The sequence below is a fragment of the Oncorhynchus mykiss genome, chromosome 19 (assembly GCF_057628025.1).
Source record: "Oncorhynchus mykiss isolate SJ-2025 chromosome 19, ASM5762802v1, whole genome shotgun sequence".
Lineage (NCBI taxonomy): Eukaryota > Metazoa > Chordata > Actinopteri > Salmoniformes > Salmonidae > Oncorhynchus > Oncorhynchus mykiss.
The window spans coordinates 54,311,412-54,330,236 of record NC_143040.1 but is presented as its reverse complement, the minus strand read 5'-3'; the positions used below and the strand labels follow the sequence as shown (position 1 = coordinate 54,330,236).

Sequence of the window (18,825 nt, the reverse complement as noted above, 5' to 3'; positions counted from 1 at the left end):
CAGACTGATGACACAGTTTGACACAATTTTCCCACAAGAAGGACTGCTGCGCCACCTTCCTATAAGTGAATCAAAAAATGTATTGTATGCTACTGCATAAATATAATATGCCAGGGAGATATTGTTTACTGTAGTTAAGAAAGTAATAGTAAGTGTATGTTGTGTAGTAAGCTGTTAGTAGCCCATGTGCCTCATCCTAATAATTTGGTCCCGTTCCCCCTCATAATTTAGCCTACTGTTCTGACTTGGTAGGGCACAGCCTAGCCTGTTTTAGGGAAATGTAATCATTGACTATTGTAAGAGCTTTCATTGTGTGCTTATATGCCCGCTTTATTTATCCTACGGTTCTGACTTGGTGTACAGAGAGAACTCTGTAAGAACGGCCCATGTTCTGAATTCTGTTGCGGTACATTTCAAAAGTGCTTAACATAGTTATATTGTCTATGTTCATCCTAGGTTGTTCTTAATTTGAAATTACGGATATTTTATCCACTCGTCGTCCCCTTATGCCATAGTTTGTACCTCTCAATTGTCAGTAGAATCCACATTTTATTTAAGCAAGTCAGTCATATCAGCAATGTATATTTTATTTTTTTAGCCAGTAAATGAGGTTGAATTAACTGTTTTGCTGCCAGCAAGGCTCTGCTGATAGTCAAGCCTAGCAGTGGTAAGGACTCACTCAATGGTGCTGGAAAGGAAGCTCTGCTGTTGGGACAGCTTTATTTAGGCCCTAACAGTTTGTGGGCACCATTTGTCATTGTTATAGTGCAATTAATGTGTTGTGTAGTGACTTTGCTGGCATGCATCTAAAAAAAATCGGAGTTTCTTAAACTCTACTGTGGGTTCGTAGATTGTAGTTGAGAAGGTTTATACGTACAGTACATCCCAAGGGAAGGATTTCTCAGACCCAAGAGAATATCTGGAATTTTTCACCTTCGTCATAGTGAGCACCCGGGTGGTGAAGACCATGTTCATCACTGCACTCTTGTTAAAGGTATGGGTGAGATTGAAGAAAATAAGTTTTCTTACTGGAGTATTTATTCCAAGGTGTAGTTTTCATGTATGGTATTACCAACCTTTCAACACATTTGATTTGTTGCTGGATTTTCAACATCTCTATGGATGGATTTAGATCCTTTGCTGTTATGTTTTACTATTATTTTCAACTTGGTTTGGATTCCTTAGCTCATGTAGTCAGTTCCTCCTATTGAAATCAGGATGTGTTGCGTTAGACAGAACCTGTTAAGCACTGAGTCTGTCCATAGCAACTGCTTTGACTGGGCCATAAATATTTCCTAGGACAAAAACAACAACCCTTTGTCCAGTGTCAAATTTACATATGAACATGGAAGCCAGGGCAGGTTGGTTTGCATACCCCCCCACCTGAACATGTCAATCTCGCAACATCTCTCAATGCTTTGCAACTGACAAGTTACACAATTCTGTGGCTTGCTTGTCATATTCTGTCTTATGAAGGAAAGTTGATGTTGGAAAAAGGATATAGCTTCCTGATGAAGAGATGTATCATAGAGAACACGAGACAATGGTGGGGAAATGCGAAAGATTATTTGTCTTTGATTTGCCACTCATTGACCACACAAATGTCATGTTGTCAGGAAAAGGTCCAGTTGGGGATGTCTTCACAATATTGTTTTGATCACATGGACTGGGAAATGTTCCAGGTCGCCTGAGAATAGTATTGACGTATACACTGACTTGGTGACTGGGTTCATCAGGATGTTCCCACTGTTATGATTTCAGAACTTATCCAAACCAAAAGCGGTCGATAGATGTGAGCTTTTGTGCAAAACAAAGTGGGAACCACCACATTTAACCATGGCAAGGTGACTGGGAACATGGATGTGTACAAACAGACCAGCTATGACCTATAAGGCAATGGTGGAAAAATGACAGTACAGGGACAAGGATTTGAGAGGTATGTGTCAAGGACTCCCAGACAATCACTGATTACTAAGGGAAAGCCAGTCATGTCGTGAACAGACTCCTCGCTCCCGGACGAGCTAAACACCTTCGACCACTTAGAGGAAAATTACATTGAGCTGCTGACGCAGGCCCCCGCCACTCACGAGGACTGTGTACTCCCTGGTTCTCCGTGGCCAACAAGTCATTTAAGTGAGTTAACCCTCGCAAGGCTGCCGGCCCAGACGGCATACCAACCCGCGTCCTAGGAGCTTGTGCAGACCAGCGGGGTGGAGTGTTTTTTTTATTTATTTAAAAAAAAAAAAAATTTTAAATATTTTTTACGGATATATTCAATGTCTCCATATGTCTGGCCTCACTTCAAGATGTCCACCATTGTTCCTGTACCCAAGAAAGTAATTTAGTTCAGTTACCTTGGCTATTGCCCCATAGCACTCACTTCTGTCATCATGCTGTGCTTTGAGAGGATAGTGAAGGACAATATCACATCCACCTTACCTGACACCATAGACTACTACAATTCACATACTGCCTTCACAGATGACTCAATCGCCATTGCACTGCACACCGCTCTATCCCACCTGGACAAGAGAAATACCTATGTAAGAATGCTGTTCATGGATTACAACTCAGCCTTCAACACCATAGTGCCCTCCGAGCTCACCACTAAGCTCAGGGACCTGGGTGTGAACCCCTCCCTGTGCAACTGGGTCCTGGACTTCCTGACGGGCCAACCCCAAGTGGTGAATGTAGGCAGCAATTCCTCCACCATGCTGATTCCCAACATGGTGGCTCCACGGGTGAATGCTCAGCCCCCTCCTGTACTCCCTGTTCACCCATGAATGTGTGGCCACACACACGTCTCAAACTCAATCATCTAGTTGCTGAATATACAAGGGGTAGGCCTGATTACCAACAATGACAAGACTGCCTACAGGGAGGAGGTGAGAGCCCTGGTGGAGTGGCGCCAGAAAAACCTCTCCCTCAACGTCAACAAAACACAGGAGCTGATCGTAGACTACAGTAGAGAGCACACGTCCACATCGTCGGGGCTGCAGTGGGTGTGTCAAAAGCTTCAAGTTCCTCTGCATGCAAATCACTGACTACCTGAAATGGTCCCGTCACACAGATTGTGGTGAAGGCTCAAGAGCACCACCTCTTCAACCTCAGGAGGCTGAAAAGGTTTGGCTTGGCCCCTAAGACCCTCACAAACTTCTACAGATGCGTCCACTGAGAGCATCCTGTGTGGGCTGTATTACTGCCTGGTACGTCTGCAACCACAGGGCTCTCTGGTGGTGCAGTCAGCCTAACGCATCACCGGGGGCACACTACCTGCCTTCTAAGGACATCTACCCGACCCAGTGTTACAGGAAGGCTACGATGATCAAGTACCTCAGCCATCCGAGCCACGACCTGTTGATCAAAGCTGGGACCGAGAGTCTAAGAGTCTGATGGCCTGGAGATGGAAGCTGTTTAACAGTCACGACTAGCTGGCCTCCGCCCAGTACCCTGCCTGAACTTTAATCACTGTTACTAGCCTGTTGCCACACGGTACTCTACTCTACACCTTAGACTGCTGCCCTATGTACAGAGCCATTGAACACTGGTAATTTTAATGTTTGCATACTGTTTTACCCCCTGTTTGTGTGTATATACTGTTTTCTAGTCATGCATGGCTCATCCTATATAACTACTGATGTACATGCCTTTTTTGTAGTCATCTACTGTCTATACACTGTTTGTGTGTGGGTGGTACCAATCAATTTGGACACCTACTCATTCAAGGGTTCTTTATTTGTACTATTTTCTACATTGTAGAATAATAGTAAAAACATCAAATATGAAATGGAACATATGGAGTCATGTAGTAACAAAGAGATTCTTCAAAGTAGCCACCCTTAGCCTTGATGACAGCTTTGCACACTCTTGGCATTCTCTCAACCAGCTTCATGAGGTAGTCACCTGGAAAGTGTTTCAGTTTACAGGTGTGCGGAATTTCGATCAGGAATTCCGCACACACTATGCGTTTTGAGCCAATCAGTTGTGTTGTGACAAGGTATGATTGGTATACAGAAGATGTCCCTATTTGGTAAAAGACCAAATCCATATTATGTTGAGAACAACTCAAATAAGCAAAGAAACGACAGTCCTTTACTTTAAGACATGAATGTCAGTCAATCTGGAACATTTCAAGAATTTTCAAGTTTTCTTGAAGTGCACTTGCAAAAACCGTCAAACGCTATGATGAAACTGGCTCTCATGAGGACTGCCACAAGAAAGGAAGACCCAGAGTTACCTCTGCTGCAGAGTATAAGTTCATTAGAGTTACCAGCCTCAGAAATTGCAGCCCAAATAAATTATTTTGAATTCTAGTAACAGACACATCTCAACATCAACTGTTCAGATAGGCCGCATGAATCGGGCCTTCATGGTTGAATTGCTGCAAAGAAACCACTACTAAAGGCCACCAATAATAAGAAGAGACTTGCTTGGGCCAAGAAACACTAACAATGGACATTAGACTGGTGGAAATCTGTCCTTTTGGTCTGATGAGTCCAAATTTATCTTTGTGACGCAGAGTCTGTGAAGTATTCCAGGTGACGCTGGTTGAGAGTGCCAACGGTGTGCAAAGCTTTCATCAAGACAAAAAAAAGGTGGCTACTTTGAATTGTCTTAAAAACATCAAAATATATTTTAAGACTTATTTTTTGGTTACTACATGATTCCATATGTTTATTTCATAGTTTTGATGTCTTCACTATTGTGTATATTTGTGGGGGGGGCGGGGCTTTCCTGTTTTTGCATGTTATTTTTGCATTAATACATGTCTCATCAGTTTGCAAACAATGTTTTTAATGTTTAAAATATATATCATTGAGTTAAAGCCGCATACAAACCAGTGTCTTTTTTGTTTTCTTAAGGCAGCTCCAAAATGCAGGTGTTTCAGCCTAGCTCAGTGCTTTCTATGGTGGTGGGGCAAGCCAGCAGAAAATACAGAGCGTTGCGCTGTGATTGGCTCAGTGTTCTCACTCATGGGGACACTACTTCACCGCCAAGTCTAAGGGTAGAGCTCAAATTCTAGCCTCTTTGGTGCTCCATATTACATTCAGAGGTGCCCATCCAAGAAGGCTCAAGGTCATTGGCTACAGATAAATGACGCTAAATCACATTTGTAAAGTAGCTTTTATGGAACTGATCATGTCAACATCATACATTGAATATCTTAGCTAGCAATCATCATAAATCATGTCGACAATCTACTGGCAAGTCATTTTTAATCCTTGTCATAAGAGAAATTGTAGATCAAACGTATCGGTGCTCATCGGCCATTGGACATAAATCGCAAATTTAAATCGCAAATTCAACAATAAGTGGTTATTGCAAACAATCATTAGCCTGCTATTCAGTAGAGTGGCTGTGTGGTCCCAAGTCTAAGATTAAGGCTCATTCGCCATGCTGTCAATGAAGCATGATTTGTGCCGCACTCAAAACAACTGGTAACGCGGAACTGCAAAATCTGACTTTAGTGAGTTCAAGACAACCGGGAACTCGAAAAAAACAAGCTACAACTGGGGAAAATATGTTTTGAACTTTCTTCCAACTCGGAATTGTACATTCGGAACTCGGCCTCTTTCTAGAGCACCGAAGATCACTGGCCATGATTCAACCTGTCAACCTCTTGTCTTGAAAGTACCATAAATCCAGAGAATGCCAGACTGATGAAAGTTTGACAATTTGCCCACAAGGACCTCCGCGCCTCCTTCCATTTCAAGTGAGCACAGCACAAGGCGAGTCCAAAAATGTTTTGTATGCTGCTGCATAAATTATGTAATATGCTAGGGAGATATGTATACTGTATCTAAGAAAGTAATACTAAGTTTATGTTGTGTAGTAAACTGTCAGTAGCCCATGTGCCTCACCCAAATAATTTGGTATTTTTTCACCTCTTAATTTCAGCTAATGTTCAGACTTGGTGGTTCACATGTAGCCAATAACCTGTTTATGGGAAATGTAATCCTCAAATATTGTACGAGCTTTCATTGTCTGCTTATATGCTTTTATTTATCTTACGGTTCTGACTTGGTGTATAGAGAGAACACTAAGAACGGCCCATGTTCTGAATTCTGTTACTGTACATTTCAAAAGTGGAGAACAAATAGTCAATATAACTGTCTGTCCTAGCTCGCTCATGAATGTCTTATTTGAAATTATGGATTGCCTCTTATCTGCTTGTCGTCCCCATATGCCATAGTCCCTACATCTCAATTGTCAGTAGGAACCACATTTGTTTAAGCAAGTCAACTATATATATATATTTTTTTTTTTTCGAAAGGTAGTAAATTAGGCTGAATTAACTGTTTTGCTGCCAGCCACATTTTATTTGTTGCCCCACCAAGATTTACATGCTAAAATCGCCACTGGGTACACCCATCTAGTACCGGGTCAGACACCTTTGTTTACAGAACCACCTGAATTCTTAGGGTCAGGGAAACGTTGCTCAATTTATCAACGGACCTAACATGTGCCAGGAAAACATTCCCCACACCACATTATACCACCACCTGTACCGTTGACACCAGGTAGGATGTGGCCATGGACTCATGCTGCTTACGCCAATTCCTAAGTCCGCATGACTCAACACCAACTGCGATTCATCGGACTGGGCTACGTTTTTCCACTCAACTGTCCAATGGTGATCGCGTGCCCATTGGAGCCACTTCTTGTTTTTAGCTGTTCGGAGTGGAACCAGGTGTGGTCGTCTGCTGCAATAGCCCATTTGTGACAAGGACGAACAAGTTGTGTTTTCCAAGCAATACTTTTACTCAAGTATTTTACTTGAGTAAAGGTAATGATGCCTTTAATAGGAAATTACTCAAGTGAAAGTCACCCAGTAAAATTCTACTTGAGTAAAAGTATTTGGTTTAAAATATACTTAAGTATCAAAGTATAAGCCATTTCAAATTCCTTATATTAAGAGAACCAGACGGCACAATTTTAATTTTTATTGAGCGATAGCCAGGGGCACACTCCAACACTCAGACATAATTTACAAACAAAGCATTTGTGTTTAGTGAGTCCTCCAGATCAGAGACAATAGGGATGACCAGGGATGTTCTCTTGATAAGTGTGTGAATTTGACCATTTTCCTGTCAAAATGTAACAAGTACTTTTGGGTGTCAGGGAAAATGTATGAAGTAAAAAGTACATTTATTTTCTTTCAAAAATGTAAATTGTAAAGTACAGATACTAAAGTAGTATTTTTACTTAAGTACTTTACACAACTGATGCCGTTCTGCACACCACTGTGCCGTTAATTGCCTGTTTTGTTGCCCGCCTGTTAGTTTGCATGATTCTTGTCATTCTCCTTCCCTCTCATCAACAGGACTGCTGCTGACTGCATTTAAAAAAAATGTTTCACCCTTCTCTGTAAACCCTAGACGCTGTTGTGTGTGTAAAGCCCAGGAGGCCGGCCGTTTCAGAGATACTGGAACCAGTTTGCCTGGCACCGATCATACCACGCTCAGTTGCTTAGGTCACTCTTTTTGCCCATTCTAACATTAAATTGAACCATAACTGAATGTATTGATACCTGTCTGGCTGCTTCTTTATATAGCAAGCCACAGCCACGTGACTCACTGTCTGTAGGAGCTAACCATTTCCATGAATGTAGTGGTGTACCCAATAGACTGTTCACTTGGTGTGTATGGAAAGCCTTTCTAATATTGTTGCCCTCAACAGTCTCAATTAGTCAGGGCATGGACTTTACAAGGTGTCTAAAGCGTTCCACAGGGATGCTGGCCCATGTTTATGCCAATGCTTCCAACAGTTGTCAAGTTGGCTGGATGTCCTTTGGGTGGTGGACGATTATTGCACCTACTACTATGGCTGTTACGGTGACAGTATTAACGCCCCCTCCCCGGAGGACACAAGTGCTGATTGCAGTCAAATTCCACGTGACTGTTTAGTCACGGTAATTAGGCTTCTCCAAGCTCTGATGCTGCTGATGGTCATTAGTAGCCTACCAAACTTGCTAACTGCCTGGTACTTGCACTCTATTGTCCCTCTAATCGGTCTGACATCAGTGCAAATGTAATTGAAAATCTAATCAAGCACTTCATGAGAGCTCATGTTGCGCAACATTTCTATAGACTATGCACTTAATTCTTTAGTATTTGTAAAGACGATTTAAATCGAGAATAGTGTGATTGGTGACAATATTAGTCTATCCCTTGTGAATGATGCACATTAATTCGCTTTACAATGGATTTAGTCTAACTGGCATGCATACATACCCAGCGCTTGAGTTTTCAAGTTTGGGGAAGCTCATTTTCACCATTAAAAATCCACCTTTATAATAAAAGCATTACATGCATAATCACGTTTGTGGTCACTTTTGACAATTGTGTTTTCCTGCTAATGGACATTCCGGCTTATAGCCTACTGCAGTGTGCGCATTCCATATAATGTGAAGAAAGTAACATGGTTTAGTTTAAAATGTTGATAAACCTCATCTGTTGCGGTAGGCTCATTGCTTAAAACACGTTTTTTGATGCTAGTGGTTGTATTAATTTGGGATCTATCGCATCCCACAACTGAATGTTTATTTCTCTGACAGAATCGAATAGGTCAATTTTGGTACTATGGGGGATAGTAGATTGACATAGGTTAGTGCTTTTGCTGTTCGTTAGACAGTTTCGTCCCCGTTGTCTGTCTTCACTTGTAGCCTGTGAGAAAATACCCGATCACTTGACAGAGAGCAGTGCGACTGAGCCATTTGGGTGAGTGGTGCTTTGGCACTCAGCCAGGAGAATGGGATTATAATGATTTATTTTCAGGCCAAGGGCACAAAGATTTAAGGCATTATCAAGTGCTTGTCAAATTATGAAGGAGAGACTTCTGAAATATTCTATGCAGAGCTTGTGCGTTTCATTTAACTTTTTTCAAATCATTTGTCGCATCATGCGGCCTTAGAATGTATTACAAATGTTGTGCTATATGTTTAGATTTGTATCACAACTAAAGTCACAAATAATACTAAATTAAGCGCATGGGAGTACCTGTTTTTTTGTTTTGTTAACCTCTCAACACAGAATAGCCGTATTTGCGCACTCCCTCAAATTGGTTGGAGAAAATGTCCTTTCCATTTCATTCAGCTACAGTCGGAAGTTTACATACACTTAGGTTGGAGTCATTAAAACTTGTTTTTCAAAAACTCCACATTTCTTATACAGTGGTGCAAGAAAGTATTATTGAGGTCACTTGTGAAAACCTTGTGAAGACTTACAGAAAACGTTTGACCTCTGTCATTGCCAACAAAGCATTGAGATAAACTTTTGTTATTGACCAAATACTTATTTTCCACCATAATTTGCAAATAAATTCATTAAAAATCCCACAATGTGATTTTCTGGATTTTTTTCCCTTATTTTGTCTGCTATAGTTGAAGTGTACCTATGATGAAAATTACAGGCCTCATCTTTTTAAGTGGGAGAACTTGCACAATTGGTGGCTGACTAAATACCTTTTTGCCCCACTGTAGTTTTGTCAAGTCGGTTAGGACATCTACTTTGTGATTGACACGTCATTTTTCCAACCATTTATTTACAGACAGATTATTTCACTTTTTATTCACTATCACAATTCCAGTGGGTCGGAAGTTTACATACACAAATATTGTACTTTTTGGAGAAATGTCCTCTGGTCTGATGACACAAAAATAGAACCATAATGACCAACATTATGTTTGGAGGAAAAAGGGTGAGGCTTGCAAGCCGAAGAACGCCATCCCAACCATGAAGCACGGGTGTGGCAGCATCATGTTGTGCGGGACTGGTGCACTTCACAAAATAGATAGCATCATGAGGGATAAATGATTGTGTGTGTGTGTATATATAAATTATTAACAACATTAACATTAACATCTCAAGACATCAGTCAGGAAGTTGAAGCTTGGTCGCAAATGGGTCTTCCAAATGGACATTGACCCCAAGCATACTTCCAAAGTTGTGGAAAAATGGCTTAAGGACTACAAAGTCCTGACCTCAATCCTATAGACAATGTGTGGGCAGAACTGAAAAAGTGCCTGTGAGCAAGGAGGCCTACAAACCTGACTCGGTTACACCAGCTCTGTCAGGAGGAATGGGCCAAAATTCACCAAACTCATTGTGGGAAGTTTGTGGAAAGCTACCCAAAATGTTTGACTCAAGTTAAACAGTTTAAAGGTAATGCTACCAAATACTAATTGAGAGTATGTTAACTTCTGACCCACTGGGAATGTGATGGCTGAAATAAAAGCTGTATTAAATCATTCTCTCTACTCTTATTCTGACATTTCACATTCTTAAAATAAAGTGGTGATCCTAACTGACCGAAGACGGCAATTTTTTACTAGTATTAAAATGTCAGTAATTGTGAAACTGAGTTTTAAATATATTTGGCTAAGGTGTATGTAAACTTCTGACTTCAACTGTATGTTCAATTGTATTCTTCATACTATAAAATATTGCCATGAAATTCTAAGCAAATCTTGTCTGCTAAATTAATTAGTGTAGGACAGATCAAGGCCTAACATAAGGACAAAGAGTATGCTATTCTGTTCTGAAATGGACTACATTTTCTAATGGTAAATTACTGTGAGACTGGCAGTTATTTGCTTGACAATCACCGGCTGACACAATTTTGACTGTCACAGTCCATATCTACTACCATGTCCCGTTCAAAGAAGCTTAAATCTTTTGTCTTGCCCATTCACCTTCTGAATGGCACGCATACACAATCCATGTCTCCAAGGCTTAAAAATCATTTTTAACCGGTCTCCATCCACTGATTTTAAGTGGATTTAACAAGTGACCTCAATAAGGGATCATAGCTTTCACCTGGTCCCTTGTCACTCAGTTGGTAGAGCATGTCACTTGCAATGCCAGGGTTGTGGGTTCAATTCCCATGGGGGTCCAGTACAAAAACTCACTAATGTAAGTCGCTCTGGATAAGTGTGTGCTAAATTAGAAAGTGTGTGTGTGCCAGATTGCCACATTGCTCGTTCTGATAGTTTGGGATTTTCTGTATTGCTAGGTATTATTGCTCTGTTGGAGCTAGAAACAAGCATTTTGCTGCACTTGCGATAACATCTGTGTACGCGACCAATAAACTTTGATTTGACGTCACTTATTCCAGTAGGCTGTCTGAGATGGACATCATGGTCGTTGTGGAGAAGACGGTGTTTTCTGATCATGAAATATCCTTTACATCAACAGTACCTTATTTGGTTCTGTACCGTATGTAGTTCACATCAATCATGTCATCATAGGCAGACCGGGTAATATCAGTTTTATGTTGTCAACTTCAAAATAATTATGGCTGAATTGTAAATGTCTGTAGATTACATCTGTTCTAAACTGTCTGATTACTCAGCAACCCTTTAGAATGTCTTGGCTTCCTTTATCTCAGGCTGTGGAAATACTATACTATTGCTCAAAGCCAGGGGATGATGTACTCTCTGTTAATTACCTGAGCTGTTTTTCCAACTAGACCTGGCTTGGCTCAAGGGAAGTCCCATGGACCTGGAGTTCTCATTTGTTTAATTTTCTGACACTGTCTGTTCAAAGTGGCCCAAAACATGCAGGTCCCATTCACATTGAAGAACATTGTTCAACAGTATAATCTAAGGTGATCTACAGCTGCCCAGGGGGCCGGAGGGCTGTGAACTAACAGAAGTAGTCATGCTTGTGGAATTTACATTGTCTGTGAAGTTTAACAGGCAGCAGGGACCAGGAATTCAAAGAATTACAATTAAGGGTTCAGAATGAATACAGCAGGAATCCCAGCTATTCTTCCTAAACAATGTGATTAATGAAACAGCCCATAGTACTGTGTTCAGACATTAGCAGTTGACCTGATGTAATCCCTGAGCATGTACCTTACTTTAGAATGTGACTTATTTTTAACCTATTCCATTGTCATACTGTAACTATTTGAAACAGAAAATATAATTTGTAACACTGTTATTGAAGTTGCCGTGTAGGCTAAAATGTACAACAAATACTATGGTCTTTGTAACCTTGACTTGGATAATACTTCTGTTTGGCTGGGTTAATGATTGTAATGACATGGCAGCCGCAAAAAGAGCTTGACATAGGACTAAAACAATTTCACCAAACCTTTTAGTATGTGACTGAGCTAAAACTGGAGGGTTTGCGTTTTGATTGTGTTGCTGTCACTCGGATTGAATAATATTGTGGATATAAAGTAGGTCTAGATCTTTTCTGTTTTGCTATTTTGTCCGTCATGGTAGATGACTGACGTACCAGAGATGTGTACTTTCCTCTCTGCTTATCCTGCGTCTGACTTCCTTGTCCACAGAGGCCCAATGGAAACTCTGCCCTGCATCACAGTAGGCTAGCTAACTTTGTGCTAACCTTATTGCCAGTGCCACATGTTTACCTAGGCCTACAGTAGTTTCCCGATAGTGATGGAATTTAGGCTTACCGGTGTTTTAACGATGCATCTTTCCTGCAACCGCGAAGATGTAACATGCATTTCCCAAAACACCACGAAAAGCGAATTGTCGCTAAGTGCGTTGTTGGAGGATGTTGATAAGAAAAGGATCAAAAACAGATCAGCTTTCTCCATTCAAATCTTTCCTTAACAGTTAATTATTTCACAATACTGACAACAGATCAGCTCCTATAGAGATATTACCACCTACGGCTGCTTAAACCAATAAAAATTCACAAAATCACCAATTTTGCACGTTAGGCTACACACATGTTGAGACATTAGACAATAGCCTACAAATAGCCAAATAGAACTCAATTGATTGAACAGGAAATGTATTTTACGGCTTGAAATAGGCCTATAGCGTACTGTTTTATTTTAATGGAATCATCTCAGTTTTCATTTTAAGCATATTTTTATATGTTGCTTGTTTTGCTTCAATTGCTAAGACATTGACAACTTTGTAGTCCGCTTTGTTCTGACGTTATCGGTGGTCGCAGAGACAGAATTACATGGTTTATCAATGTTTAGCTGAAAGCTTCTGTGTATAAAGTGACACGGGAGGGCAGAAAAGCGTCTAACGATGCACTTGGTCTGAGGCAGGTGTTAGATTATGACCATTTTCAAGTGCAACGTTAATAAGGATGATTTTCCCCAAAGAAACGCTCCCACGAAGGTTCTAACAATGAACTTAGCCTTAAGAAGCTTTCGGGAAACCTGGCCCAGGGCATTTAATTTGCATTCCTTAGCATTGCCTGCTACATCAAATCAAAATTTATTAGTCACATACACATGGTTAGCAGTTGTTAATGTGAGTGTAGCAAAATGCTTGTGCTTCTAGTTCCGACCATGCAGTAATATCTAACAAGTAACCTAACAATTTGCAAGTAATCTAGCAAAGCCACTCCATGTGTGTGGACAAAATCGTACAGAGGATCTCAAACCAATGGAGTGTGGTATCAGGCAAAGAGTACTTTCTCTTCAGTGGGTAATCGGAGTAAGGAAAGGGGGTGGGGAAGTTGCACTAGAGTTGGTTTACGATTGCTGTTTTTGTCTCATATCATGTCTGGTCTGGGTGCTAGTGCCTTAGGCCTTCATGAGTTATGTTTCCTGCCTTACCCATCCAGTACAGCATTTGGATCAGGACCAATCTCACTGCCATTACTTGTCCTGATGGTGGTGATCCTAATGTTGAGTGAGTCACACCATTTATTTCAGAATTCTGTAAAAACCATATTACAATTTTATTAGCCTAGATCAGGTTATATCATTTGCTCTCCACTGAGCGCCTTTGAGACTTCATTAGGGTTTGTTAGGAGACCGGAAGATTAGGGTGTATGTTTGGACTGTCCTTACTCCCCCAGTATCACCTCCCAATGGCTGGGCATTGACGTCAGCACAGCGGTTCTAGGAAGGGAGTGGGAGGCCTTGGCGGTTGGCGCTCAGAACAGGCGAGGTAGTAATTTTCACAGCCAAAAGTAAATGGGGAAAGGAGGAGCTTCTGTCTAAGCAGATACTACAGCAGAGACCAACGGCCTACTGTGCTATTACTCCCTGTAAGTAGTACTATTACATGGTTTTGGAACTACTTTAAACAGCTTTTAAGAAGTGGTCAAGGTCAACCTTGACTTGCAGGCTCAACCCTTGCTTCCTCTGACTTGACATGCGTGAGTCTGGTGTTGTTGCAGACGAGCTCTACAGTGGATTGTAGAGGCTGGATTGTAGCCCAGACTGAGATCACTGACATCATCCTGTCTATAAGTCTGTAGAGGGAGAGACACTTGTTTTGTTTCCTGTATCTGTTGACACTTTCATCTACAATTTCTAATCATTTTTGTTTTACATTCATTATACCTAATCACTATTGTGATTCTTTACTATATAGAAAGGGCCTCAGTTCTTCTGAAGTCATTGCTGACAGATCACATTTCTGTCCCGCTTTCCAAGTCCAGTCAAATGGCCAACTGGCCAAGCTGCATAGTGACAGGTCCATGTTATTAGCTGTGGGATGTCTGCTAACGACGCACATTTTATGACTGCCTTATTGATTTCATTAAGAATGTGTCAACACTGCTGTAGTTGGAAACAATTTCAAAGAGTGCTCCATGAAATGTCTACCACCGCCATCTCTCAAACTCTCTGTTCTCACTTGGCAATATCCCTGACCTGGCTTAGTCACTGCTGTGGCCAATTAAGGGATTTGTACTCGAAAGTGCAGTTTATTGGCAAGAATATGTATTTTTTTAATAATGCAAAATGGGTTTGACCTTTGACCTTCAGTACAATACTTTCTGTGACTTCATATATTTGGAACATTCCCCGTCTGGGCAGGAAGGATGTGAAACTGAATATGGAATCAATTTCTCTTGATTTGAAAAGTAGCTCAATAAATTAGATGTATAAACAGGACTCTGGTTCCGACTCCCCTCTCTTCTCCCAACCTGTCTCCCCCACAGTTTTCCTTCTGTTTTTCCAAGACTTCGCCAGTACCAGTAAGATGGTTGGAGGAAATGGCTGGGTTTTCCAGAGAATGTGGAACGCTGCAATTGGGGCATGTCTGTAGGATTTGAGAAAGACCCTTTTGCAGTAGAGCACTCTTCCTCAGGCTGGGACGCTGAACACTGGGTTCATACTGTCATATCATCTGACTACAGAATTTGATTAAATGGATCTAAAATGTAGTGGAATGTGCCAATTTTAACAATCTGTTTCTGCCCATGTTTCCTGAGACTCAATTCTCATTCTCACTCTCTCCTCTCTCTATCAGAATCTCCTCGGTTGTACTCTGCCCTCTCCATCAGTGGTGGCCATGAGCGACAAGACGGCTACAGCCGGCTCTGTGCTGACCCCTCAGAGGGAGAGGCTGAGCGTCCAGTGAGCCTGGTGTCCACTCTGTCCTCAGTCTCCTCCCAGGACAGCCACAGCCTCTACGGCAGTACCTCAGTCCTCCCCTCCACACCACCTCCCCCCAGTGGAGCGGACATTGACCTGGAGCTCAGCCCTGCAGAGGGAGCCAGGGAGCAGCCACAGATCAAGACGCAGGGCCTCAGCCAGGGGGGGACCAGAGACCAGTGGCTGAACCACAGTCAGACCAGGTCCCAGTGCAACAACAACGCCACCACCAACAGGAGGACTAATGCACCTCAGACCCATACCTCACCCTTTGCTACTGAAGCCATGGCGCCCAACCCTAAGCTCAGCTACGTGGACCATGTAGTCATGGAGATAATTGAGACGGAGCGCATGTATGTCAGGGACCTTCGCAGCATCGTGGAGGTGAGTCGCCTTGAGGGTTACATCCAATCAGTTCTGGTTATTAGGACGTGATTAGTGTAATTTAATAGGTAATTTCAGTGTTTCTTTTGGAATGGTATGTAGTTATGACTTAATATCTGTACCTCCTTATATAGAGGTGATTTTATTGGAGTTGGCCAGTAATGAGACAAAGGAATGGGCTTCATGGGTTTAGGTTCTCAATATTCCAAGTGACTGCTGGCCTTTGAAGCCACGTGTCTCTGGTACCTATAAAATATTCTAGGGTTGATTGTTTTACCAGGATCTAGTTTGATTTCCAGTTTTTTTTTTAAAGATGTGGCTCAGACAAATGTTCCCTGTGTATTTCGTAACTCACAATAGCAGTTGCATTTCTTTTCCAAATGGCATTCTCATATCAGATGGAAAATTCCATAGTATGTAACCATTATAGCCTGTAAGACCAGCAGATTAGAATTATAGAGTAGCTGTTGTGTGGTTAAGCTTCCTTATGTAGGTTAATGCTTTCTATATGTTTACATTACTGTGAAAGCATACAGAGCTGAGACTGGGATATTTTCACGTATTTAGTTCTAAAGCAGAATCAGGTCCAGGACACATCATCTCAAGGCAGAAACTTCTCCCCTGATGATCTTGGTCAGAGATTTGAACAGCTGCTACTGATTTCATCTTCTGGTTGTGGCAAATGGGACAGAGTTGATTCATCCGCTCTGCAATCAAGTCAACTGGTCTCTTATGGCTGCTGCCTTTGTAGTCAAACAACTACCAACTGTGCAGATTGATCAGCCTCCCCTATTGCACCCTTCAGGTTGGAATAATTATCCTCTTTGGATGAGTACTGACAGGAGTATGGTGGCGTACGTCCTGTTAAGTGCAGGTTATAATGTCTTTAACGCATGATGCAGACAGGTCAGAGGTAGTGTGTTACGGGCACTCCTCACTGAGTCTCTGTGTCTGACTGGGCTGCTGGCGCCTTCCCTAGGTGTTGAAGGGAGATCTGCCCTTACCGAGCCCTCGCTACAGCATCCGCCAGAGTAATGACACAGTCCTGCTCCCCAGACACTCACACTTCCACTGGACTTCCAACTTCTCCATGAGCACTGCCTAGCTGCCTGCTGCACTGCGACCCCAAACTAGGATATGGAGCCCTCCGGGCCCTAGCAGGCAATGGCCAACAAAAACACAGCCATCACAATGCCAACTAAAGAAACATAGGAGAATAGCAACTGTTTTTTTCCCCCACATGCTGTTGAGGTGGGAAAAAGCTGGCCCATTTTTCAATAACAAAATCTACAATTCTCTCAACCCCCAAAAAGTTCAACCTCTCCAATCTAAATGCAGCATTTCAATGACTTGCTCTGCAGTAGCATCTTATTGTGCAAAGTTACAGTAGCAGGGATGTTAAATTTGTCACTTCAGTGATGTATTTGATGATTCATCTGTTTGGTTTTGTCCTGCTACTGTTAGTGTCTGCTCTACACATCAACTATCCAGGAACATGCTCCTCCACACCATATCATGAAAGCAGAAGCCTCTTAATCTCAGCTCTAAGACAGCTGTGTGACAGGTGGACTCACACCTCCAATTCCGCCTCGACAAATGTCCTGAAATTCTGAGGGTCAATATCTGTTTACTGGGTTCCATAGCCTTCTTCCCAACCATTTCTCACTAGGCCATCTCTGTCACTTGACTGCCCAGAAGTATTGCAACCCTTTAAATGCCTCTTCCCCTCCCATCCCCTAGAGGGCATTACCCTTTATGGGTTACCCATCCATAACCACAAGCCTAGACCTAACCTTGAGCTGACAGTCTAATAGTAGGCTGTACATACAGCTAACTGCCAAAATAAAGGAAATGCCAACATAGTGTCTTAATAGGGCGTTGTGCCACCAGAACAGCCTCAATGCACCTTGGCATAGATTCTACAAGTCTCTGGAACTCTATAGAGGAATGCAAAACTTTCTTGTGTGTGCCTATGTTTTTAGTTGATATTGTCTACCCCAGAGTAGTCCTGCAGCCTGATGAGAGAGGGGTCATGGGAGGAGAACACTGTGCTGGTCTGAGACTGTTTTTTACAGAGCTACTGACCTCACAGTAACAAGTAATAAATCCTTAAAATAACAATTTGAACTGCTTAAATTTGAACACACAAATCATGAGTCATACAGTTTTGTTGTAATAGACAGCAGATAGGATGAAGTCTATGTGGTCTTTTTAGCCTGTGAACAGGATGTGTAATAACTTGAAACAACATTGAAGCGGAATCCACCAAGGAGGCAACCGCTTGAGCATGTTCAACTTTATCTATACACAAGCTCCCTCTACTGCAAATAATCAGAAATTGTATTTTAGACAGAGCACTCACTCCAGGATGGTTCTTCATTAGGCAGATTGTCGGGGCAGTATAACCAGTGTTATTGTTTCTCTAGGATTACCTGGCTCACATCATAGACATGGACAACCTTCCCATTCGTCCAGACCAGGTTTCTTCCCTGTTTGGGAATATAGAGGACATATATGAGTTCAACAGGTAAGCTGCAAATGTAATTGTTTTGTTTTATTTTTACAGACAGTCTTCACAAAAACAACTCAAACCTTTTGAGCAGACGTTGAGAAGACATATTGACCTTTTTAGTGGAATGTTCTTTTGACAAAGATTAAAAGGCTTCCCGGCAGGACATCTGTTGTATGGCTGTGTTGGAGAGTTTATCCATCTAAATCTGTTTTCAGGACAAAGACAAAATGACTGACTAACCAACACCAAATGCAGATTGGCCTAGAACAACACAGCAGATTGGGATGAGTAAAGAATGAGACAAATCACAATATGGCTGTATATGTCAACTCTGCTCCAGACGTTATCAGGACGATCACCTGCTCTATGCCCCCATTTGGATGTTTAGATGGGAGATATGAAGCTGTTGTGCAGCATATGCTCACCAAGCCTCATGCAAAATAAAACATCCTTATCCTCTCAGAGTAAGGCTCCTCCCACATGATTCCCAATGATGGCGTAATGCCATAAAAACCCAATGGTTGAAAATAATGGTTCTGGTGCATTTACAGTTGATGTCGGAAGTTTGCATACGCTTAGGTTGAAGTCATTAAAACTCGTTT

At 41.8% G+C, this 18,825-nt stretch overlaps 1 protein-coding gene across 1 annotated transcript in view; it reads left to right on the top strand.

Moving 5' to 3' along the window:
* LOC110497976 (pleckstrin homology domain-containing family G member 3) overlaps positions 1-18,825 on the top strand; it is a 58,954-nt gene that overhangs the window by 19,806 nt on the left and 20,323 nt on the right. The window contains exons 3-4 of the mRNA XM_090209706.1: positions 15,203-15,711; positions 18,138-18,238. Of these exons, the coding sequence (XP_090065832.1) occupies positions 15,203-15,711; positions 18,138-18,238 (610 nt within the window). The remainder of the gene's footprint in view (positions 1-15,202; positions 15,712-18,137; positions 18,239-18,825) is intronic.